Genomic DNA, 25,981 nt, shown 5'->3' with positions numbered 1-25,981 from the left:
AGGCTGTCCCACTGAGCCCGGCCAGAGGTACAAAATGGGCTCCTGGATGCCCATTCAGCACGGCCCACCAGGAGACTAAGCAAGGATTTGAGCCCAAGCCCCAGCTGGTATAGAGGGTGATTTGCCTGTAGAGTCCTCTGGCTCGCTCTCCCAGACTTAGCCAGCCTGGCTGCCTCTGCAGGTGGCTGGTTGAGGATTCCTGAGTTCAGGGTGCCAGCCATCTCTTTATCCCTTGCCATGGCAAACACAACTAACAAAACCTGCTAGCAACTTCCTGGAGGTGAGTTTAACCAGAAAAACACTAATTCTACGGGCTGACTCCTTTGTAAATCAAATAACCACTCCTGCAATGTAAAAAAATATGTATTTTCATATGTCAGATTTGCTTATAGTAGAGTACACTTATATGCAAAATTCATTCGCAACACAAACTGTCAAGGTCATAAAATCTACCTTAAAGCCAAAATGTTAGTAAGGCTGGGATATTCTGACATGCTCACCTCATTTCTAGATTCAGTGGTCTTTTCTGCCTCCCAGTCAGGTTTATCTGCTGTTTTATTTTCATCTTCATTCTTTTGCTGTAGTGATTTCTCCTCCTGGGCTGACACTCTTTGCTCATTTTCCTCATGCTGAGAACTGTGATCCACAGCTTCATGCCTCTCTCTTAGTACCTCATTTTCCTATAAAAATACCCCAAAATATGCTAAGTTGAAATCCATGTTTCATCGAATAAGTCAAACAATTTTTAAAACTGCATTGTACTTACTGCTCAGTGATCATGACAACCTGTAAGTCAAAAGTTAAGACTGGTGTTTCATTATTTCAATATCAAAGAAACATTTAATTCTGAAACAAAGGTCAGTTTTGTGTCCTGTCCTTCTTAAGACCTCACTCTGAGGCAAGCTGTTCTAATCGGCATAATTCAAATTAGATGCCTTTATAAAGCCCCTAAGTTTAAAATATTTGCAAATTTGATCAAACAGCTAAGTTGGAAGCAAATACTAATCAAATATACATAGAAAAATCTGGAGAGTATTATTACAAAGTATTAATTGTGGTTGTCTCTGAAAGGTGGGATGGGTTGGGGGAGGGTGGGTAAAAAGAGCTGACTTCCCTTCATACATTTCTGTAGTGTTTGAATATTTTACAACAAACTTATTTCTTTTACAATCAGGAAAAAGGTGAATATATTTTTATTTTGAAAAAATAAAGTTAACAACAAAGCTTAAACTAACATCTCCAGATATTTTCAACTCTGCTTATTTACCTAGATGAGTCCTTCCACTTTTTAATTTCCTTTAACTGAGGAGACTTAAATAATTAAAAGGCTAGAGAATTCATCTAAACATTCAAATAGTTACAATTTAGCATACACTGTAATACTGATACTTTCAATTATGATATTAAAAGCTCTCTGTATGATTTTTTTCCCCTCTAAGGTAACATCAAGGCTTCTGAAACTCTTTCAAAGGATCTATTTTTAATTTCTCTCTTCCAGCAACAAAGCACATTGGACTAACTCAAGGACAGCACCACTTCCCACCACTCTAAACCACAGAAATGTTAACCTTAAAAAAAATAAATAAAGGTCAAAGAAATAGAAATCTACAGATGCCAGAAGCAAGGAGAGAAATCAAAGCAAGAGCAGAAAAAGGAAGCTGATGTGCTGGTGGCCTGCTTGGTTTTACCTGCTTCTCTGTTCACTGTACCTGACTGTAGGATATATGCAGGCTCCCTCCCGACGCTGTGGAGGTCAGTCTTGGTCCTACCTCAATCAGTCCCTGCACACTACTGCTGTGTGCTCAAGGATACTGCTCCTGCTACTCTCCTCTCTTTTCTGCATCAACAGTTGTTCCCTGTATATTGGATAATTCCTTCAGCCTACTGACATACAATATCACCACCTGTCTTTGAAAATCCCTCCCTTGGTCCCATATTAGTCTTTAGGTCCCAGCCCATTTTTCTGCTCTCTTTTAGAACATAATCCTCCAAGAGTCATCTAGACTCAATGTATTCTCTCTTGAACCTATTCCAATGAAGACTTTGTCCCTACCACTCCACTGACACAGCTCATCAGGATCCCCCAAGTTGGACAATTCTCCATCCTCATCTGACTCGACCTATCGGCAACAGTTCATTTAGTTACTCCCTCCTCCTGGAAACAGGTTCTTCACCTGGCATCCACGGACCTTTTCTCTATTCTCCTACCTCACTGACTACTTCTCGTTTGCTGATTCTTCATCTTTATCATCTCTAAACATGGCAATGCCCCAAGGCTCAGCCTCAGACACAACAAACACTCTCCCACCTTCTGACCAGTATTTACTATTTTTTCTGCTTGTAAGGTTCTCCCTCTGCTCACCTCCCTCCCACCCCTACCCTGTGGCTTCCTTCAGGTCCCTATTTAAATACTACCGTCTCACTTTTCTTTCTTAAGCTCACTACCTATTAAAAAAAAAAAAGGAAAAAAAGCACCTCTCAGATCAATATCTAACTCCCTTATCTTCCTTTATTCTTTTCCACAGCACTTAGCACCAGCTGATATATTTGTTGTCTATCTATCCCACTGGAATGCTAGTTTCTTGAGGGCAGGGACTCTGTCTGCTTGGTTCCTGCTATATGCCCACTGCTCACCCCAGAGCTTGACACATAGTAAGTAGATCCTTAATAGATATTTGTTGAATAGATGAACTCCTGGACACAACATCCTAAGACTTTGATAGGGATCTGACTTCTAAGGGGTGAGATGCCATAGTCTTGCTCTTTCCTATAGGTAGGATTCTGGCTACAATGCTGATTCATTCCTATCTAAATTTGGGGAAAGAAGAAAAAGGTGACTGGTCATTACTCTTTTAGCTCTATTCTTTGCCAAGGCAATATTTCTTTTGTTAAACCTGAAGTCAGATTTTAAAATTCTGGATTCCTGAGACAGCTAATTTTGTTTACAAATTTGCTGTTGGTGAGCATAGTTGCTTCTAATTTCTAAATCACACGATCTACTTTAGAACCATGAAGCAAGGTCCCCTCAATCTGTAATATGTGAGTTAACACAACTCACACACATGGACACACACATGAACTTGCAAACACAAGAGTATGTTATCTATAATGTTTACATAAATAAACAATAACAGAGCGAACAGCTGGCTAATACAAGACTAGATCAAGCCCATAAGGAAACCAATCAAGTAAACTTTAGTCTGGGAAGGCTTTTTGTGGGGAAAACTTTTAGAATGTATAAGAATTTGTAACAAAAGTATGTAAGATGGCCTGCCTAAAAACTCAAGAAGAAAGAACTGAAGGCAGAGATTGTATATGACCACAACTCACATTGCAAGCAGCAGAAATTAGGTTAAAAATCCTATCATATAATAATGGATCATAACTAATTAAGTAAAATGAGTTAAAATGAAAGAATCAGTCAGTCCATTTTGAATACAAACAAGTAAACGAAGGAAAAAGGAAATCTCTTCCTTACAGTAGAATGCAACTAATAAATATAGAAGGAGAATGGTGGAGTTAGAAAATCATCCATGTATGCTAGAACTAGGGAGTAAAAGCTTGATGAGAAACAAGATATTTAAATAGTCTCAAAGTATCATCCCACAGATTACTTTTTAATTACAAAAAGAAAAATAACAACACTACAGGAGAAACCTGGCAAACACCATCTAAACCATGTGGTCTGATCTGTCATCACAATGTGGAGATAAACCAATGTCAGGTGCCTCCTGATATGAAATGGAGAAGGACACATTACCACTTCTGTGGTATTCTTGCCAAAAATTCATAATCTCAATGTCATCATGAGGAAAGATCAGACAAATAAAAATTGGGGATCATTTTACAAAATAACTGATTGATACTCTTCCAAAATCTAACGGTCAAGAAATACCAAGACAGAGGAACTTTTCCAGATTAAAGGTGACTAAGACGTTTGATAACTAAATACAATGTGTGATCTCAGGTTAGATGCTGACCCAGAGGAAAAAGGAGTTATATAGAACATTACTGGGGCAACAGATAAAATTTGAATATGGATAGTAGTGTAGATAATAGTCTCAGATTCATGTTAAATATCCTGATTTTGATAATTGGTTATAGAAAAAAATCGTTGTTAGGAAATATACACTCAGGTATTTGGGTATCAAAGGACACAATGGCTTCAATTCACTCAAATGTTTCAGAACAAAAAGAATTATACATATTTAGAGATAAATATGATTATAAATATAGATAAGTCAAATGGGATAAAATGTAAATAGGTAAATCTGAGTAAAGAAAATATACTATTCTTGCAACTTTCTTTTTTTAATTTGGAATTATATCTAAAAAGTTACCCTAAAAATCTCTACATAGCAAAATCACTTTGGCCAAAGCAGCAGCAATGGGTTGACTCAGAACTATTCTTCCATTAAATTTTCTGTCAATCTGTACTTTTCCCCCAAAGTGTATACAACTATGTATAGTTGTATCAATTGCTTTAATAATTATTTTCACCTCTTCCTTTCCAGCCGGCCCCGGTGGTCTAGTGGTTAAGACTTGGAACTCTCACCACTGTGGCCCAGGTTCATTTCCCAGTCAGGGAACCACACCACTGTCTGTCGGTTGTCATACTATGGTGGCTGCCAAACTATGGTGGCTGAGTTGCTGTGATGCTGAAAGCTATGCTACCGGTATTTCAAATACCAGGAGGGTCACACATGGTGGACAGGTTTTAGCGGAGCTTCCAGACCAAGACAGACTAGGAAGAAGGACCTGGTCACCCACCAACTTCTGAAAAAACTGGCCATAAAAACCCTGTGAATGGCAGCAGAGCATTGTCTGATATATCACCAAGGTGAGAAGATGGTGCAAAAAGACAAAAATGGGGTTCTCCTACCAGATGTGCATAAACAAGCCAGTTAATTACGGCATCAGCTTTCAGGAAGAGAAATCAGCTTTATTCTCTGAGATCAATCTGCAGGGAGACAGCAGGTGTGTGCCCTCAGACCTGTCCCCCCAATTCGGGATTTGGGGCAAACTTAAGAGGTTAGGGAGAACAGGCTGGCACGTGGAAATGCTGGCAGGACAGGTTTTGATTGGTGGGCTTCAAGCATTTATGGTAAGGTGGGGAAGGAATTTTAATACCAGATCTTCCTGAATGACAGACCCCTTGCTTTTGATAAGAGTCTGACTTTTAAGCTCTGGTCATCCCGATCCTTTGGTTCTATAGGGAGGATTATCTTTGGTTCTGTGGTCATTTCAGGTCAAGATTTCTTCTTCTGTGCATGCTCTGGCTACGTGACCTTGCAAATTTTCTGAAAGACAATTTGTAAATCACTCTGTTGATAAGAGATGGGGCCTGTTTGCACTGGCTAAATGGGCCCATGGTTACAGGTTCTACCCTGCTGTACACAGGATCACTAGGAGTTGGAATCCACTTGAAGGCACTAACAACTGCCCTCCCAACATTTAAATTTCATATTTCATTTTCTTGTCTAATTGCTTTGGTTGTATTTCCAGAAAAATGTTCAATAATAATGGTGATACCTGGTATAAAGGAAAACACTGTCTATGTGTCTCCTCTACTCTCAATATGCTACTACAGCACTACTTCACTTCTGACACCAGATGTGTGGGTCTCCCATACACCAAGCAATTCTGCGACACCAGTTGGGTGTCCTGTAATTTAACTCAATTCTGACACTATCTACTTGGAGATAGCATCATGTCCCACAGGTTAAGCGTTCAGCCTCAAAAGACCGCCCCCCTTCAGATGCCAATGGCAAGTCCAGTATGTCACCCATGCTTCTGCCAACTGGCTATAAATCGAAGGTTCCCACAACCCCCTCCTTGAATAATTTGCTAGAGCGGCTCACAGATCTCAGGAAAACATTTTACTTACTAGATTACCATTTTATTATAAAAAGCTACAATTCAGGAACAACCGGATGCACAGAGCAAGGTATGTGGGAAGGGGAATGGGGCTTCCATGCCCTCTGTAGGCATGGCACTCTTCCAGCACCTCTTCTAGTACCTCCATGTGTTCACCAACCTGGAAGCTCTCCGAACCCAGTCCTGGGTTTTTATGGAAGCTTCATACATTGGCATGACTGATTAACTCACCAGCCATTAATGGCTGAACTCAATCTCCAGTGGCTTGGCTTCCTCAGAGGTCTGGGAGCTGGGGCTGACAGTTGTAACCTTCTAATTACAAGGTTGGTTTCCTTGGCAACCAACCTCCATCCTTAAGGGCTTTTGAAAAGTCATCTCATTAACACAGATCAGGTGTGGTTGAAAGGGGATCGTTATGAATAACAAGACACTCCTTTTACCTTTCTGGCTCTGGAGCTATTTCCGGAACTGAAGACAAAGGACAAAATATTCTAACAAAAGATGCTCCCATTCCTCTTAATGCTTAGGAAATTCCAAGAGTTTTGGCAGCCCTAGGTCAGAATGGGAGAGGTAGACCAAACATATATTTAAATCACATCATCACACCTGACATTCTTATCTTGCTCATGAATTTAATAGGAATGCTTTTAATGTTTCACCAATGAGGATGACGTGGACTTTTACTTGAGATTCAAGTCAATCATTTTTTTAGTCATTCATTCAATCAATACATACTGAGTGCCAAAAACTACACTAGATGCTGTGGATACAATAGTGAAAAATACATTCCGACTGCCCCTTCAGAGCTTCTGTCCCAAAGGGAGCAGGAGCCAAATATACAAGTGAACTAACAAAACTGCAAGTTACGGCAAGTGAAAGAGAGAAGAAAGAGGGGAGCTAATTTAGAAAGAGTGGTTAGGGAAGGCCTCTCAGGGGAGGTGATATTTTAGCTGAGATCTAAAGAAATAGAAAGGGTTGTGTGCAAGGCACAGAGAATATCCAAACAGTGTACTCATTTGCCTGTTACCATAACATATTTAATTAGCTTCTTGATGGATATTTAGTTGTTTCTAATCTTTTCTTATAACCTGCAATATTAAAACGTCCTCACACATACTTCTTTGCACACATGTGCAAGTAGAATAAATTCCTAGACTTTATGCTGGGTCAATAGATATGTACATTTTTTATTTGATGGATTCTACCCAACAGAATGTGGTAATTTAAATTCCTAACAATGGATAAAAGTGCCAATTTGATAGATGAAAACTGGTTATCTCAATGTAATTTTAAGTTACATTTCTCTTATTATGAGTGAGATTGAACATTTTTCACAAGTTTAAAAGCATTTGTATTTCCTTTTCTGTGAATTCTGTGTCTCCTTTGTCCATTTTTCTATTGGTTAGTCTTCTTCTTATTGATCGGTAGCAGCATAAGATCATTTTTACTCACCTCCTCCCCACCAGTCTGCAGAAATGCAACAGTGGAAGTGGCGAGACCAGTTAGGAAACCATTGGCATAATTTAAGTGAGAGTAGATGACAGTCTGGAAAAGGTGGCGGTAGCAGATAGAGAAGTGGAAGAATCCATGACAACTGTGGAAGAAGAACAGACAGGGCTTCTTGATGGACTGCAAATGGGAGGTAGAGGAAAGGGAAGAAGTAAGAACGACTCCTAGATTTCTGGTTTGAATAACCTGTGCATAGTTCTGGAGAGAACAGTCTAAAGGGGAAACAGAGTTCTTCCATTTTGGATATGTTAAATTTGAGATATGAAAACTCAAGTAGAAATATCCATTACACTGGTGACGAGAATCTGAAATTTAGAGCCTTTGAACTGAAGGTATAAATTGGGAACACATCAACATAAGAAGAAATCCACAGGAACTAATAAGATTCCGGCAAGAGAGTACAAAGCAAGAAGGGACTCAGCACCTTGTCTTGAGGGAGTGCAGCAGGCAGGTCAAGCAGACAGGCCAGCAAAGAGACTGAGGAGGACAGGAAGTGAGGTATGGGGGAAGCCAGGAGAGCGCGATGTCTCAGAATCGAAAAGTATTTCAAGAAGAATGGAGTGGTTGATTGTGTAGAATGCTGTTTAGAGGCTGTACGAGGTAAGGACAGAAAAGTATCCATTGGATTTGGCAATGAAAAAAGCTGTTGGTGACCTTCGAAAAATCAATTAGGGTAGAAGCCAAACAATACCATGTTGAAGAGCAAATGGGGGACAACAAATTGGAAAGAACGTATAGACGATCCTTTCAAGAATCTGGCTATCAAGTGAGTGGAGAAATGCGTCAGAGTAGTGTTCTGTTTTGAAGATGAGATACTAGAGTATGTTTGTAAGGCAATGATTTAGGAGATGGGATAAATGCAAAGCAACGTCCTTCAGAAGGTAACAGACTCCAAAGTACAAGTGGCAGGATTAAGTCTGAAAGAAGGAAAAATAAAGTATTCATTTCAAGATAAGGAGTAGAAAGTGGAACAAGAATATACTTGAGGATTTGGTAGTAGGAAGATCAATCTGTTTTTCTTGAAGGGTATTTTCAAAAAGTAGAAATGGATATTGAACATTAAGGTTATTTAGTATGTCCATAGCTTATGTGACACTTTTCTTCAAGAGGTAAAGCTTAATTCTCCTCCCCTTGCGGAGGAGCTGGACTTAGTGAACTGCTCCTAACAGAATAAGATGGAAGTAATGGTATAGCACTGTGGCTTCCTCCTTGCTCTCTCTTTGATCACTTGCTCTGGTGAAAGCCAGTGCTCATGTTTTCAGGACATTCAAGCTCTGTATGGTGAGGCCTACTTGGCAAAGAACTGAGGCCTCCTGCCAACAGCCATGTGAGTGATCTATCTTGGAAGTGGATCCTCCAGCCCCAGTCAAGCCTTCAGATGAATGCAACCCAACCAACATCTTGATTGCAACCTCATGAGACCCTGAATGAGAACCACCCAGCTAAGCCACTCCAGAATTTGTGATGCACAGATACTGTGGGATAACAAATGTTTGTTGTATTAAGCCATTAAGTTTTGGGACAGTTTGTTATGTAGTAATGAATAACTAATACAAACATTAAAAAAATGTTTTTGGTATCTATATTTTTTGTATACCTTACTAATATCTTATTTAATACTTTGTAGGAATCCACCTAAGAGTGACTCTTGGCTTCTCCTGGCTGGCAGTGTGGAGGCTGCGTGATGCCCGGAGTTACCGTAAAAGACGCGAACCAGCAGTTCATCAGAGCTCTGGCAGCCTTCCTTAAAAAGTCTGGGAAGCTGAAATCCCTGAGTGCACGGACACTGTCAAGCTGGGCAAGCATAAAGAGCCTGCTCCCTACGATGAGAACTGCTTGTACACATGAGTTGCTTCCACAGAGCGGCACCTGTACCTCCAGGCTGGCACTGGGGTTGGCTCCGTGACCAAGATCTATGGGGGACATCAGAGAAACAGTGTCATGACCAGCCACTTCAGCAGAGGCTCCAAGCGTGGCCTGCTGGATCCTCTAAGCCCTGGAGGGGCTGAAAATGGTGGAAAAGGACCAAGATGGAGGCTGCAAACTGAGACCTCAGGGCCCGAGAGATCTGGACACAATTGCTGGACAGGTGGCAGCTGCCAACAAGCAGCATTAGAACAAATGATGCTAGGTTAATAAATTGCCTCATTCGCAAAAAAAAAGAAAGAAAGAAAAAAAGGAAGTGATTCCTGGATTTCTTTGATGTATTTTTTTAGGTCTTGGTGCCATCGTCATGCTGGTTTTGAAAAAAGAATTGGGAAGCTTTATGTAACATCAGAACTCCTTACTGGAAAGTTTGAAAGAACTGCCCTTGAATTCTGCCTGCACCACCAAGAATTTTTTGTTTTGATTTTTAAAGAAACTGTTCTGACAATGTTTTCAACTTCTTTTGTGGGGTGTGCGAAACCGCCCTCCAGAAAGGCTGTTCTAACTTACATTGTCATCAGTGGTATTTGAGCATATTCATTTCCTCACATCCCACCTACTCTGGGTTTATTTCTTAATATTTTATTAACTAAAAGGCTAAAAATGCAGCTCATTAGTGGCTATAATCTTGGAGACATCAATGTACCTATGAAACAAGTGGTGATTGTGAAGACAGTAGGGGCAGGGCCCTAGACTGGGGTCGGGGACAGATTCTAAACATAAGAAAATCTGAGTACTCTTCAGACGGAGACATGAGGAGCGACAGGAGCCAAGGGAGGAAAGTCATGGTCAGAGGAGCAATCTGAGCTTTCTCTGCTGCCTGTGGGTATTTCTTTTTCCTCTTCAGCCACATAGAGAGAGGCAGAAAGTGAGACCTGGGGCAAGTCACTTCAGGGTTGAATACGTGATTTCCCGAGAGGGATCTTTCCAGCTCTGACAATCCAAGGGTCTATGAGTAAGTGGCTATATAATTTATCATCCAAACGAGTCCATTTTTGAGAGGGTAAGAGGGTGCTATGAACAATTAAAGTGGACAACAGGCATAAACCAAGACTGTCCCATCTGGTCACCCTGTCTATGAGGCCACAGGGGAAAGAGGAGATTGCACAACCATCAAGAATCTTGATTCAAACTGAAAAGTGCTGGCTGAATTCCAGAGACCTGGGGAAGAGAGGCACTTTAACCTGCACAGCCTCAGGTATTCAATAAATACCTTCTCAGCTACTATCATTTAACTATCATTTACTGAGAGCCTATTATAAAGCTAACAGAAACACACGTCATAAGAAGTGACGAATGACAATTTTTCCCAGGTTAGTGTAATGCCCATGTCCATGGAGCTGTGCAACCCAGATCCCCCTCAAGAAAGGACTTGTGGCACCTGCTGGGGACATGTGGGCAGACAGCCTCCAGCTGTGCCTCTAGGGAATGCCTCAACGGCCGAGAGCCGCCTCACCTCAGGTCACCGCCTTCCAAGGGCACCCACATCCCGAGAAGACCAGGGAGCATGTAAAGGCCTGGCTGCCTGGGCCCAATGTGGGATAACTGTGATGCACCACTTTGGCCCCAGAGCTCCTGGTCTTGTTAGCCTGCATCCCAGCTGGACTTCTGCTCCTGTCCACTCCTGCTCTCTTGTTCTTCCTTGCATAGCTGTTGATCCCAGAGGTACTCCCTTATAAACATCCTGCACACTAAACTCAGTCTCAGAGTCCCCTTCCCAGAGAACCCAACTTGCAACAGCAGTTGGCAATTCTATCTTGGGGTGGGGGGGGCGTGGAGAGACCAGGATCTCAAGGCAGGGACAGGTGGAGGATTCAATATTATAATATTTCTATTTAGAAAGTGAAAAAGGCCTATCCCACTTGTAATATAATTTGCACAGTCCAGAAGGCCCCACAAAAGCCTCGTAGCCAGGAGGGCTCAGGTCCAAAAAAAACAGCTGAATAAAAAGGCCCATCCTCCTCCTACCTGCTGTGTGACCTTGGGCCACTTTGACCCTCAGTTTCCTCCTCTGTGAAATGAAAGGATAATATTGCTAATTCACATTTTAAGAAATCAATTGAGAAAAAGCACTTTTATACATTTTAAGATGCTATACAGATAGACATCAGTTACTACTCCTTTCTACTGCTTTTTGAGCCTGAAGAGTTGCAATTAATGACTAACTGCTGATAACTCAATTAGAAATTGATACCAGTCCCAGGTAGCCAGTAATTACTACTATCTCTTTGTTTCCCTTCTTTTCCTGTTTTTCTCAACTCAATGACATGGAGCTGAGATAGGGAGTATGAGTTTTACAAGAACTGTTGTATATACTGGAGATTATAGTCCACGCTCTTAATTTAAAGCATGGGTAAGGTAAACCCATCATTAAGTTACTTTTCATTGGTGTGTGCGTGATTTTTACTCCCATGGGGCTGGCACTCAATTAAAAAAAAGAAAGTTTCCTTGCTTGCCATTGTAAACTTGTGAGTTGGGGCCCTTAATCATAACTAAATATCCAGCGACTTATACTGAACTGGTACTTGCTGGAAACGTCCTCCCCACCATAGCCCTCTCTGCTGGTAACGGACCCATCTCATCCTCTGCATGGATCCAGAACCTTCTCGGTTTGGGCCCCTTAGCTAAAACTGGGTTCTTCTGTCTCTAAAATCCCATGGCTTCTAGGTTCTCTTTGATGACCGTTATTCTGTTCTATCTAAAATTACAATTATTTGAGTCGTCTCATTCCTACTGGGCTGTAAACTTGTGACATCTGTCCTCCAGCTGTAATTCACCTTTGTCACCACGTAAGGAGCAGAGCTGAGGCCTGCATGAAGGTTTTCTAAGTCAATAAAGTGGTGGGAAGGGGAAGATAGGAGCAAATCTGGACTTTTCTCTCCTCCTTGCTAAGTCTCTGAAGTTCCTGATAACTGGCAAGATGATTTCTGAGTCTGTACTTATTCTGCTGTGCTGGGGCCTGAATAGTGTGATGGAGAGTCTGACCCTGAAAAAACTCTTTGTGAACAATCCCAGCTGGCTTAGCTGGGCCTTTCATTTATTCATCTGGGGGAGGAAGGACTGAGACCTGCTTTGACCTTTAGGGTTGGACGAACCTTCAAAGACAAAGAGCAGCGTGGTGCCTATGAGAAGGATGACATCAGAGGGAGAAGGGTGAAGGCCAAAGGATTCTGAGGGCTGCCTTTAGGCTGGAGGCAGCCGGAGTCATCAGGTCGGAGAGAAACGAGGAGCCAGATAAAGAGAGGCTGTGTCCTGTCTGGCTGGGGTGGTTTTTAAAAGCAGTTTGTAATAAGTATAACACATTTATTGAGCACTCGCTGTGGGCCAGACACCACATACGTGATCTCACTGAAGTCGCTCAGCATCCCTGTAAGGTAGGTACGTACTGTTGCTCTCTCTTCTTACAGGGGAGGAAACTGAGGCACAGAGAAGTTGAATAACTTGCCCTAAGTCACAAAGCTAGTGAGTGACAGAACCAGGATTTAACTGCAGGCATTCTGACTTCATAGCCAGCTCTTAGACACTGTACTGGCTCCTGTTTGCCCCTGCAGATCCACATGTATTCCCCTAGAAGCTGAGCTCTGCAAACTCTGGGGCTCCCGTGCTGCCTGGCTTCCAGCAGCATTTGCCAGCAGGAGGCTGGAGCAGGAGACTGGCGGGTGGGCAGAGGGCAGGCCAGGGCATTTCTCCCCCTGGGGCTGCGGTGACAGCCCCAACCCCAGGGCCACGCCTTACACTTGGCTCTGCTGACACTCTTTCCACCCCTTCCCGCTGGTAGTCTTTGTGTGTCCGAGCACGCTCGTCTGCTCCTCTACAAAGTTATGCACTTATGCCTCTTCATCTCAGCCATCTAGGGTGAATTCTGCTTCCTGTGGGAACCCCAACTGCACCACTACCCACACTGGCTCCCACTTGCTTCGCACTGTGTCACCCAGATTAGAACAGCAGTGGTGTGAAGAGCTTGACTCTGTGAATAAACGAAGTCCTAGTCTGTCTGCATATCACTTTATCATGCAAAACAGCTGGCTGCGACACAAGGCATGGGTCTTGTTCCGATTGAGTCCAATAAACTAACCGTGGAAAAACTGTTCATCAGCTAATTGGGGGAATTTGAATACTGAGTGGATATTTGGTGATATTAAAGAATTAGTGTTGACTTTTTTAGGTGGGCTAATGACACTGGTTATGATTAGAAGAGTTCTTATATTTTAGGGATATATGCTGAAACATTATAGGTTTTCTGAGTCAATGAAGGTAGTGGGAAGAGTAATAAAGGGACAAAACTGGGATTTTCTCTTCTCTTTGCTAAGTCCCTGCAAAGAGCTGGCACAGGAATCACAAGAAATGATGGCTGGGATTTGTTTCAAAATAACAGGGGGAGGGGAAAGGGGAGTTGTAGACGAAACAAGACCGGCCATGAACTGGTAACTGTTAAGGCCGGATGATGGTGACAGGGGGTTCCACTATCCCAGTCTCCATTCTCTCCACTTGTAATATATGCTTGAAATTTTCCGTAATAACATGATCCAAGTCAAACTCACTTCTGAAGGCCCATGGAGGAGGAAGAGAGGCAGCTAAAAAAATTGGCAGGCATCCTCCACGGGGCTGAAACTAAGTTATTCGACGTGACTGCCCACCGTGAGAAGTCGGGTATAAAAACAACCAGTGTCTCCAAATAGGAGCCTCAACATGTAGGACACAAGGGCATGAACTCCAACCCGCAGGCTTTGATTTTTAAGAGGTGCTTCTCACACCATAACCCCTCCAGGCAGGCTGAGGGACTGGGCCGGGGGTTTAGAGATTCACTTAGGATTGATTTATTTAATGCTAGATTACCCCAGCAGGAAGGATAGGCCAATTGGCCCTCAAAATGCATGATGTTTTTGTATTTTCCTTATTATGAAAAATTTCATCCCTATAAAATAAGCAGAAAACAGAATAATATAGTAAACCCTCCATGTACCCATCACCCAGTTTCAACAATTACCAACATTCTGCCATTCTTGTATCATGGATACCTCCGCCCCTCCCCACTCAATTATTCTTTCAGGTTTTAGGCAGGATTTACGCATACAGAAATGCATACACTTTAGCTGTACAATATTGACAAATGGAGACACCCATTTAACTCACACCCCTACCACGTTACAGAACATTTCTATCTCCTCAGAAAGTTCTCTCCTGTTCTGATATTTTTACTTCAGCTTTGCTTGTTCTAGAACTTAAGCACAGAGTTTTAAACTGCATTTATTTGCAAGCTAGTTCTGCATTCATTACTAGGTTTTTTCTAGCAAGCTAGTTCCCCATCCCCCAGCAAGGAACTGGAGAGATCTGGGTTGTTTTAAAACACTAGCCCTGGCACTGCTGCCACAGCAGGTAATGTGGCCCAGTCCTCTGCTATTCTGGGCCTAAATTCACAGGAGGACAGGCTCTCGGCCAGGCAGCCCCTGCTTTCAGAGGCTGCTGGATGTCGGGAGGCCCTGGAGGAGGAGCACGACGGCTGAGGTCAGGCTTGGGCCCGCAAAGGAATCCCAGGAGGCCTGGTCAACTGCAGATTCCCAGGCCCCACCTGAGAGGCTCTGATTCAGCCAGTCTGGGGTGGGCTCCGAAATCTGCATTTTAACAGCAACCCAGTAACTGATGCAGTCACTGGATTACCCTTGGAGAAACTTGGCTCTAAAGAAAGGCTGGAAGTTTTTCCTTTGGATGAGCCTTCAGGGGTTGTGCCTCCTCGACAAGTCCGAGGCCTCCTTCACATAACTCTGCAAATATTTGAGTTGGCCACCATGTTCCTTCCTCAGTCTGATCTCAGCATGGAACGTCCCCAGTCTGTTAGACCATTTCCAGCATGACTCCCCGACTTGGGGGTCGGGGGTGGGAAAGGGTTCCTTCCACACCAAAGCAGGTCCCAGCATGACCTGGCAGTCTTCAGTAATTTCCTCTAGAGGACAGGGGTGTCCAGGAGATTCGACCCCCAGCTCAGGGGCAATAAGAGCGGATCATGTGCTGAACATCTCTTAACATGCCAGGAAGAGTAGGAGCCCTTTAACACGCGGTGTTATTTAACCCTCACAAGAACTCTCCAAAAAAGAGAGAATGCCCTCCTCTGACAATTTAGAAATCAAGGCTCACAGAGGTTGCCCAGGAACAGGTGGAGCTGGGATGGTGTGAGGATTAGTTTTATGGGTCAACATAGCTAAGCCAAGTACCCAGTTAGTCAGCGAACTCTAACCCAGGTGTTGCTGTGAAGACATTCTGTAGATGTGGTTAACAGCTACCATCAACCAGGTGACTTTAAGTAAAAGAGATTATTTTTGATAATCTGAGTGGGCCTCAGCTGAAGGGCCTTAAGAGCAAAACTGAGGTTTCCCTGAGGAAGAAGAAATTCTGCCTCAAGCTTGCAGCATCAGCTCCTGCTGAGAGTTTCCAGCCACACTATACAGTTTGGGCTTGCCAGCCTCCATATTTGCGTCAGCCAATTCTCTAAAATAAACCTTTAAAATATATATGTATTTATTTATTTTATACTGGTTCTGTTCTCTGGAGAACCCCAACTGATACCAGTGGAAATCCAGTTCTATCCATCTTCAAAAGGTCATGCCTTGCCTCTATGCCACTGCCCATACTCCGCCAACCACCACCTGCAACTCAACCAAAAACAACCCAGGTGGGCACCCGAGCCTCGGCCAGCTTCAGCTGCCCAGATATGTATTTGACTATTTACGTAGATCCTTAAGTAGATTTTGAGAGTAAACTATTCACATTGGAAGGCTGCCACAAATGGGAGAAGTTTGATTTCATATTTGAAGTTTTATAGTGGGTGGGAGGGATGGTTTACTCAGTGCTTAAGAACAGTGACTTGTTCTATTCTGGCAAGGTCACTAACTTGCCACATAACTTTAGGCAATCCTAAGTTTCACCAGCTGATTAATTATAATGCCGACCTGAAAGTCTGCTTTCCCCTGCCCTCATCCACTCAAATTGGCATTAACTGGTCAGGTGCCCATCAGGATTTCAGATCTGACCTATTTTCTAGTTGGGACTCTGGCCTTGAAGGGCCCAAGACACATTCAAGCTCACGGTATTGTGGAAGTTCTGCAAAGCCAACGTGGAGGGATGGATGAGGAGTGCTCAACAGACGCTGGCTGAACTGGCCTCTGCTCCTAACCCTGTCCCTGGGTGCTCCTTGCAGGTCTTAAAGCGAAGACCCAGTTCCCACGCTCAAGACACTGAAGGTTCAAAGTAGAGGATCCCAAGTCCCATAAAAGAAATGTTACAGTACAACAGGGCTCAAAAGGAAGAGCAGGAAATCCTCAGAGATGAGGTGATGGCTGAGACAAGACTGAGAATTTAACATTAAAAGACTTGGGAGGAATGAAAGGAGGCACTCTGGGCAAAGGTAACAGAGTAACAGGCAGGAAGGCATGGGGCTGTTTTGGGAAAAGGAAGGAGACAGTTTTAGTAGGAAAGTAGAGGATGAGTGGGAGATGAGTCACACGGGCCAAATGGGGAGCCTGAATGACAACATGGCATTGGTAGGTAATGAGGAGCTGGTGGAGGCTTCCCAAATGAAAATGGGGAGAAGCCAAGCATGTTTGGGAAACCCACACCTGGCAACAGAACGGACAGGGATAAATTGGAGAAGAGACATTGGAGAGGCCCAGCTGACAACTCCCTAAGGTACTCTTACCATCCCATTTTACAGATAAGGGAACTAAGGCGCAGAGAGGTTAAGCGCTGTGCCCCAGCTCACACAACCAGTCAGCAGTGAAGCCGAAATCTATGACTATCCAGCGGGTCCGACTCCAGTGCCAGCACTCTCGCTCACTAAACCAGCCTTGCACTCTGATTTCTGAGTTGAGCTGAGAAATAGGGGGGATAGAGAGGAGGAGAAAGATACGAAGGATACTGCAGAAATATCTCTGTAACCCACCAATTACGTGGAAGGACTGACTGGAAAAAGGGTGAAATACACTCCCTCAGAGTTGTAGCACATCAAGCCAGCAAAAAACCCAGATTTCCTCATAAGCACACACCAAGTCCTGCTGGAAACAATCCTACACAGAGACCAGCTGCTTCCAGAAAGAGTTGCCTTAGCTTTCAAAGGTTGGAGTCTACTTGCTAAGGAAGCTGAACACCCGTTTGCCAAGAAAATGGAGATGGTGACTGTAATGGACTGAATTGTGTCCCTCAAAATTCGTAAGTTGAAGTCATAACCCTCAGTACCTCAGAATGTGACTTTATTTGAAAATTGGGTCATTGCAAAGTAATGAATTAAGATGAGTAGGGTGAGCCCCTAATCCAATTATGATTGGTGTCCTTATGAAAAGGGAAATTTGGATGCAGACACGCATCCAGGGAGAACGCCATGTGAGGGTGAAGGCAGAGACTGGGGTGATGCAGTAGAAATCAAGGGTCGCCAACGATTGCCAGAAGCTAGGAGAGAGTCCTGGAACAGATTCTCCCTCACAGCCCTCAGAAGGGACCAACCCTGCCTCCACCTTGATCTCCAACTTGTCACTTCCAGAACTGTGAGATAATAAATTTCCGTTGTTTAAGTGCCTAGTTTGTGGTCCTTTGTTACGGCAGGCCTAGGAACCTAATACAGTGACCTATGCCATCCTTCCCATAAGACGACCATAGGTGCATCTTGACTGCATCCTTTAGTAAACAAAATGAAGAGCCTACTGTGAAACTTGGCGGTACTGCAATTATGTAATTATAAGACCACTTCTGTATCATAGCTGTAAGTTAAAAACACGCAAGTGTTTGAAATTTCATCTATCCCCAATTGCCCAAGCATCGAGGACTATCTTTTATTTTGAAACAAAAAACAATTTTGACTTTAGCAATCAAGGACCTTCTTTCTCTTCCCTTTACTCTTAGAAGCAAGTATTGACTATGTCAGATTCTTCCTGTGACCTGAAGAAACCCGGCCCCATGGGCAGTAAATCAAGAGGTCCTGCTGGACCCCTCACTCGGCACAGGGTCCTCGTCCTAGGGCATGCAACCACATCAAGATGACCACAAGCCCTCTCAGCTTCAACGTGGCAGCTCTCTGAAACACCGAAGCTGGCTGTAAGCAGTCACACCAGATTCAAATGCGCTCACACATTCAATTCTGCAAAAACTGTTCATTTCTTTGTTTAACCCGTGCAGTACTCTGAAGAACAAGGGCTTCACGGCTGTAAGGGAACGGCTGTGGTTACGAAGGGAAGCATGTCTGCCCTGGGGAATTCCAGATTCTGTTTGCAGATACCGATTAGCCCCACTAAGAAGTGAAACCAGAGCAGTACTTCTTTTCATACTTGGAAAATCCCCTACTCCAAAATATTTGTGCACATGTACAAAAATTATGGAAAATTATACCATAAAACCACAATCTACAACTCCAATGGAAGCCACCGGAATTATCTTTTTAAAAACCAAACGAACCTACGATGTTCCTATGGGGCAAAGCGCTCCCTCTTTTTGAAGTTAACAGTAGCTGATGTTTATGGAGCACTGAAGACGTGACAGGTACAGTTCTCAGCCTGTTCCGTGAAGTGAATTGTTTAATTCTCACAACAACCCTATGTGGTAGGCACCTTTATTATTCCCATTGTGAGGTGAGGAGAATGAAGCACAGACAGGTTAAGAAATGGCCCAGGGTCACAGAGCTCTAAGTGGTAGAGCTGGGATTCAAAACCAGGCTGCCTGGCTCCAACACCACCCACCTCCTTAACAAACAAACAACCAAGCCAGACATAGAGACAAACAAGACGAAAGGGAATAAAGGGAGCAGGGACAGGTTAAGGAGGGTGGGTGGAGGCAGAAGGCGAAATAAAAGGGCGATCACATTCGAGGCACTGGGCTGGCACTCTACACATGCTTTTCCCGTTTAATTGGCACAACACCTCTGAGGTAAGAATTAATCTCCCACTTGAGAGATGAGACACTGAGGCTTGGAGTGATCAACATAACCCTGTAAGAGGGAACATTAGTAAGTGATGTCCCCAAACCCAGGTTTGCTGACTGCACAAACTGTTTTCTCAGCCCATTTTCTGCCACAGCCATGGGTGCAAAGTGTAACTTCAGCATTATGGATGGTAGAATCTGCTTTTAAAAGTCAGTTCAGCACTTGGAGAGCACTGGTTCTGGGGTCAGGAGGAGCGGGCATCTCCCCAATCTAGGAGTCTGCTTGTCCAGCGAACCTCAGTACAGTGTGGGTGCGTAATTAATGTCCCAGTCTGGGAGTCAGGAAGCTCAGGTTCTAGTCCCACTTCTGGCACTAATTAATTGTGTGGTTTAGCCAAGTCCCCTAACCTCACTGGGCATCTATTTCCTTCAGTACAAATTGCATATAAGGATGCCTGGTCTTCCTACCTCATGGGGTTGATGTAAAAGGCATTATCAATAAAACTGAATTGGCTGTGAAAACTGTAATGTGCTCAACAGCTGATCGTTGCCAGCAAGAACACAATCAGGTCATCCCAGCAGCTACCGTGGTCCAGCAGGTTCACACACGCCAGCCGGGAAGGCAGTGCCAGAAACACGGTCCCAGGTGAACTTCACCCTCTCCCCTTGAGTCTAGGAAAGCTGGGCTCAAGGCATCCAAGGAGGTGGGGTTGGTCCTAGGGACCCAGAGCTTCCGCGAAGGCAGGCTCGCCTCTGTAAATAAGTATCAACCAGGTGATGCTGGGAGGCAGAGGGAAGTCCCTGAAGAGTGAACAACAGCCTCACCCCCCCCCACCCCGTCCTGTATACTTTGCAAGCTGGTTGGCATTCAGCTGTGAGCGGGGCAGGGTGCCATCTGGTAGAGCATCCATCATCGGGTTTCGCCCCCGCATGTTACAGAATCAGGAACAGCAGCAGTGCAGCACGCAGCACTCTGTAGGGGCCAGAGGATTCAGGGTAGAGGAACCCACAGGGTCCAGACTGGATGAGTGAGGGGAAGAACCTCCCATGGTTTGTTCTGCACAGACAGGAGCCCACCAGACTCTCACTAACCCCCACCCCATTAGTTCCGGCCCCAGGAAGAGGAAGGGATCGCATCTGCATAACAGTGAATCACCAAGCACTTTGGCACAATGACCCCTCCAGGAGCGGGTGGAGAAGCTCGTCTGGCAACTGCCTACACAAATAGGGCAACTCGGAGGAGCAGCGAACAAACCTGTCCAGCCCCAATGCCCATTTTGCATAAGATTGCAATCCACAAGAGCAACGTCCGTGGAACACTTGTTGATCGACACCAACTGTTAACACTAAGGTTTGGGCCAAGAGAGAATTAAAAAAGTCCCTCTGAAGGATAAGGTGGTCTTGTGGAAATTGGATTAAGTGTCCTTAAGATTCGAGCAGCCCATTGGGGGCCTCAGAACGCTCAATCAACAGATCATGGTCAACTTTTTTCAAAAGGAAGTTAAGCCGAAGGGTTTGCACCCATAAACCAAAGAAAGGGAACTTGTTAGTCACTAGGTGACTGTCAGGGTAACCTGTTTTCTTTATGCTAATAAGGGGTTACACAAGTTCCAGGAGGGAGGAGGATGGTTAGGTCACGGGTGGACCGTCTGCCAACTGGCCTCTGACTGGATACGGACCACGGCTCTTTAATCCAGGGAAGCAGCAAAAGCGAACAGCAACTGGGTTCAAGTCCGGGCGGGGGCCAGCCGTCGCGTTAGGCCGGGAGGGGGGCTGTTAAGGGAAACGTGCATCGCCTCTTTCGGATCCTCCAGGTCGGGCAGGGGTTCCAGAAAAAGACATCTCAGTGTACGCGAGGTACTGAACAGATCGTGGGCAAGAAAATTACCAGCACCCCTTCTCCCCTCGCCACCTCCGAACGACCTCTGATAGCCGTCGAACACGGGAAACGCGGCTTCTACAACCGAACGGATGATTCCACCCACTTCTTGCTCAAAAATCTAAAAGCCACAGCGACGACACTAATAGCCTCCGCTCGGATTCACAAAAGAGGAGAGGCGCAGAGCCGTCCGCGAACCTACAACCACCCAGGGGTTGAGGGTGGAATGAGCGCGGGTGTGGCCCCTCCCTGGGTCCCCCACAACCTTCTCGGGCTCCGGGCCAGCTCCGCCCGCGCCTCGCTCGCGTCCCCGATCTCCTGTTACCTCGCTCGCGCGTCCGTCGGCGTCCGGCACTCGAGCCGTCTGTTCCGCCGGTGCCTTCTCCTCCTGCCTTGCGGCCAAGGGGCTACTCGGAGACGCTCGGGGGTCCCCGCCGCCCCCTGGCGCAGCCTGGCTGCCGCCGTCCACACCGGCGCCAACACCTCCGGCCGACGAGGCGGCGGCGGCGCCGAGCAGCCCATGAGCCCCGTCCGTGTCCCCGGCCGCCACGCGGTGCACCAGCCACGCATCCACTCGGGTGCGGGGGATGAAGGGGACCCCCAGGGCGCGCACCTCCCGGAGCAGCTGGCCCTCGGGCGGCGCTGCGGGGTCGGCCTCCCGGCCCTTGGGGTGCAGTTGGTCCGCGCGCCCCCACCCTCCCGGCGCGGGGTAGGAGCTGAGAGCATAGGCGGGGCTCGTCGGGTCGCACCCGAGCAGCAGCTCATCCCGGAGCAGGGTGGGCGGCGGGAGCAGCAGGCAGAGGTCCAGGTCCAGGTCCAGGCGGAGCCCCGCCAAGCTCAGCAGGATGGTGAGATGCAGGAGGCCGCCGCCGTCCGACCTCCACGGCTTCAGGTACTTCATCTCCCGCCGCGCGCCTGGGGACGCCCCTGCCGGCGCCCGCGGGTCCCGGAGCTCTGGCCGCCGCTTGGGCACGTGCGAGCCCCGCGCGCCACCGGCACCTGCCCGGAAGCGACAGAGAAGCGAAACAATGGACCCGGGCGCGCAGCGGCCGTCGCGGGCTCCCGGAGCCGGGCACAAAGGCGCTCCCTGGGCAGCCGGCACGGTGCCTGGGGCTCAGGACGAGCAGAGGAGGAGTCACCTGCGCGCCGAGCCCGGCCGCCCTGTCGCCCCGCAGCCCCGCGCCGCTGCCAGGCTCCGCCCCGGGCCGCGGGCACCGCCGCCAGGGACACGCCCACGGCCGCCCCGGGCCCGCGCCCGTGGGAGGGGCCCGCGCGGGGCGGGGCTCCCCGGCTCAAAGGCTCTTTATTTGGGGGGAACGCAAAGCTTTCTGGGAGAAGACGTTGTTCTGGGCGCGAAGTGCTCCCCAATCGTGTGGTGGTGGGCTGGGCGGTGGTAGCTGAATACGTGGGGTGGTAATGGGGACTCGGGTAAAGGTGGCTGGGAAGGGCCTGGACATGTAGACTGGGGAAGTGTTGAGGCATGGGCGGCAGGCGAAGGGCTTCCACCCTCCCGAGAATATCGGGCAGGCGCAGGGGGTTCAGGAGTGTGATCACTGGCTTCAGATCCCAGCCCTGCTATTTGTCAGTCGTGTGACCTTGAAAAGTTACTTAACTTCCCTGTGCCCCAGTTCTCTTATCTATAAGATGGGGATAATAGTATCTGTCCAATAGGGATGTGGTGAGGTCAGGTGAAATATATGTAAAGCCCAGAGTTTGACATACAGATTCCACAGCTGCCATTCAGATCAAACAGCACTCCCCCCAAACCCCTGTCCCTATGCCGTTTCCCTGCCGCCCCCCCCCCAGGCCACGTGCTCCAGCCTCACAGACACCTCACTGTTTCCTGGGCATGCCCTGAATAACGCTACACCTTCCCTCGTGGTCTCCTCTGCTCCTTTAAGTGAGGCTTAAGAGCATTAGCTCTAGAGTTACCTTGTATGAGTTCAAAAACCCCCTCCACCGCTTATTAGCCTGGACCTTGGACAAATTGCTCATTCTCTGTGTGTCTCAGTTTCCTCACTGTAAAATGGGACTAGTAACAGCACTTCCCCAGCAGACATGTTGTGAGCCCTAAATGAGATGCATGTAAATCACCAACCACAGCACTTGGTAGGTAGGAAATAACCTGTGTTGCCCTTCCTCCAAGGCTTACCGCCAAAGACCCATCCTCTGAGTTTTCCCCACTGGAATTAATCTCTTCCCCCATCTGCTCTCCCACACTACTTTCTCCATATGCCAACATTGCAACATTTGGCACATTCCACTTTGTATTGTAGTTGAGATAGATCTGATTTGCCCACTGTGAATTCTTGAGGGCAAAAAACCTGTTTGGCACACTTCTGTGGCTGCATGGTACCTAGGACTGGGCCTTGCAAATGTAGGTTTACTCACTCTCGCTCCGTTCCTTAGGAGGTATGGGAGAAGGAGGGGATGCCTGACTGAGGGTTGGCAGTTGTGTAAGCAGCTGAACAAGATTTGTTTTTAAAGGACCGTTCCTCCACCTAGTTTTCTCCTCTCTCTTGGGGCTAGTGTGGTAACTTCACACTATATTTCAGCTTGCCTATTGCAAGGCAGGGGACCAGAGTCTGCTTCTGCTTTAAGCCATGCTGGATAGGTTAGGGGGTAATGAAGAGGCTGGAAGAGGGACAAAGAGACATGCTCCCCAGGATAGCAAGGTTTGGGACAGAATCCCTGTTGGTAGCACTTAGTCCCTGGACAGGGGATTTGGATTCTGGGCTTGGTAAATATTGGCTGAGTTTAGGTTCTTACTGAGGACCTACTAAACTGCACGATGCTATGCTGGGGGCTGTGATGGATATGAAATGGAATACTTTTTCTTGGTAAGTTTATGGTTTCATTAGGGAGATTAAATATAGGTGTGTGAAACATCTAGAAACAAGACAAAGAATGTTCTCAAATGCCAAAAGTTGAGGAGATATAAATGACTATAAAGGAAGGGCTGCAAACCAGGTGAGAACAGAGATGGTACCTTCTTCAGGATGGGTATCTTCCAGAATCTTGCACACAGTTGGTGCTCAAAAATATTTTTTCGGTTGAATTGAGGAGTTTACACTTAAGATGCATTTGGATGGATCTGAATGGACTAGGAGCAGGAAGAGCATTCAGACTTTCTTTCTAACATTAGTTGGTGAGGGGGCTGACTCTTCACCTTTTAAAATGTGAATTGAGGGAGCCAGCCCAGTGGCGTAGTAGTTGGGTTCACGCACTCTGCTTCAGAGGCCCAGGGTTCACCAGTTTGAATCCGGGGCGCAGACCTACATACTGTTCATCAACCATGTTGAGGAGGCGTCCTACATACAAAATAGAGGAAGATTGGCATGGGCATTAGCTCAGCGACAATCTTCCTCAAGGAAAAAGGGAAGGATTGGCAACAGATGTTAGCTCGGGGCCAATCTTCCTCACTGAAAACAAAAATGTGAATTGATAATCATAGTATCTGTTGACTGTTCAATTCAAAAGTGTGGCTTAATTCTAGCTTACAGACTGGTGAAAAGGAGGACACATAAGGGACCTTGGGGTAAAATATTAATCAGGAGGCTCATAATCAATCCCACACACCCTTGACCTTAGTTGAAACAAAAGTGCTGATTTTTTGGAATTCAGAAAGAGTGGAATGAGATTAGACGGAATGACTTCTACTTAGGTGTTTTTTTTTTTTTTTTAATTTCTAGAATTCCTCCATCCAGGAATAGCCAAGTGAATAGTACAAACCATTGTCATGTAAAAGCCTTGCAAAGTCATCTGCTTTTAGTAAAGTCCTTCAATCAGTACCACTTAAAGGACAGTCCAAAACGGATACCAATCCACAAACATTTGTCTCTGGTCCTGATGAGGTAAGCAATAAAACTGAAAGTGTTTAGGAATTTTTATAGCAATTTGACATTGTTGCAACATCCAACATGTGATCATTGGGTTTGGTTTTTTCCAATGCCTTTGTTCTTTTCTTTTTCTAGAAATTAATTTTGTATTTATTTCACCAAAGTACTGACCTACAACAGATTGGAAATTTTAAAAAAACAAACGAACTGGCCCTTCACCAGGGTTAGTTTGAGAAGCGCTTCCTTGAATGGCATTCCTGTGAGGTAGGCAGGTTGTGATGATTTCCAGCACTGCCCTTTCCTCGAGTGTGGACTGAGCCTAGTGACTTGCTTCTAACAAACAATATATGGCAAAAGTAATGGGATGTCATTTCCAAGATTAGGTTACAAAAGGACTCTGAGTGGCTTCTATCTTGCTTACTGTCTTAGTCTCTCCGGGATACTATAACAAAATACCATAGAGCTGGTGGCTTGTAAACAGCAGAAATTTTTTGCTCACAGTTCTGGAGGCTAGAGGTCCAAGATTGGGGTACCAGTATGGTTGGGTTCCAGTGAAGCCCCTCTTCCAACTTGCAGACTGCTGACTCCTTGTTGTGTCCTCACATAGTGGGAGGGGCAAGGGAGCTTTCTCTAGGGCTTTTATAAGGGCATAAATCCCATTCACTAGGGCTCTGTGCTCCTGACCTAATCACCTCCCATAGGCCCCACCTCCTAATACCATCACCTCGGGGGGTTAGGTTTCAACACATGAATTTTGGGAGAGACACAAACATTCAGACCATAGCACTTACCTGCTCCCTCCCTCCCTCGCTCTCCCTCTCTTGCAGAAAGCTGCCATGTTGTAAGCAGCCCTCTGTAGAAGCTCAGGTGGCAGGCCGATGACAGGTAAGAACCCGAGGTTTGCCAACAGCCACTTGAATGAGCTTAGAAGCAGGTCCTTCCCCATCGAGGTTAGAGATGACTGTAGCCCTGGCCAACTCCCTGATAACACCCGGGGAAAGACCCCCAAGCCAGAGGATGTGTCCAAGTCACACATGAAGTCCCAAACGAGAAA

The 25,981-nt window shown here is 45.9% G+C and overlaps 1 protein-coding gene, 1 long non-coding RNA gene and 1 pseudogene across 2 annotated transcripts in view; 2 read left to right on the top strand and 1 right to left on the bottom strand.

The window, feature by feature from the left end:
* Positions 1-22,322, bottom strand: part of NFE2L3 (NFE2 like bZIP transcription factor 3) — a 32,215-nt gene extending 9,893 nt beyond the window's left edge. The window contains exons 1-2 of the mRNA XM_023639393.2: positions 21,414-22,322; positions 501-680 (exon numbers count right to left, since the gene is read on the bottom strand). Coding sequence (XP_023495161.2) covers positions 501-680; positions 21,414-21,989 — 756 coding nt within the window. The 5' untranslated portion in view covers positions 21,990-22,322. The remainder of the gene's footprint in view (positions 1-500; positions 681-21,413) is intronic.
* LOC111773199 (small ribosomal subunit protein eS19 pseudogene) lies at positions 4,701-9,502 on the top strand (annotated as a pseudogene).
* Positions 20,892-25,981, top strand: part of LOC111773198 (uncharacterized) — a 34,476-nt gene continuing 29,386 nt past the window's right edge. Inside the window, exons 1-3 of the long non-coding RNA XR_011438220.1 lie at positions 20,892-21,066; positions 24,781-24,942; positions 25,755-25,812. This is a non-coding gene — a long non-coding RNA (uncharacterized lncRNA). The remainder of the gene's footprint in view (positions 21,067-24,780; positions 24,943-25,754; positions 25,813-25,981) is intronic.

Source organism: Equus caballus, chromosome 4 (genome assembly GCF_041296265.1).
Source record: "Equus caballus isolate H_3958 breed thoroughbred chromosome 4, TB-T2T, whole genome shotgun sequence".
In the NCBI taxonomy this organism is placed as follows: domain Eukaryota; kingdom Metazoa; phylum Chordata; class Mammalia; order Perissodactyla; family Equidae; genus Equus; species Equus caballus.
Note: the sequence above shows the minus strand (reverse complement) of the source record. Positions and strands in the feature narration are given on the sequence as shown.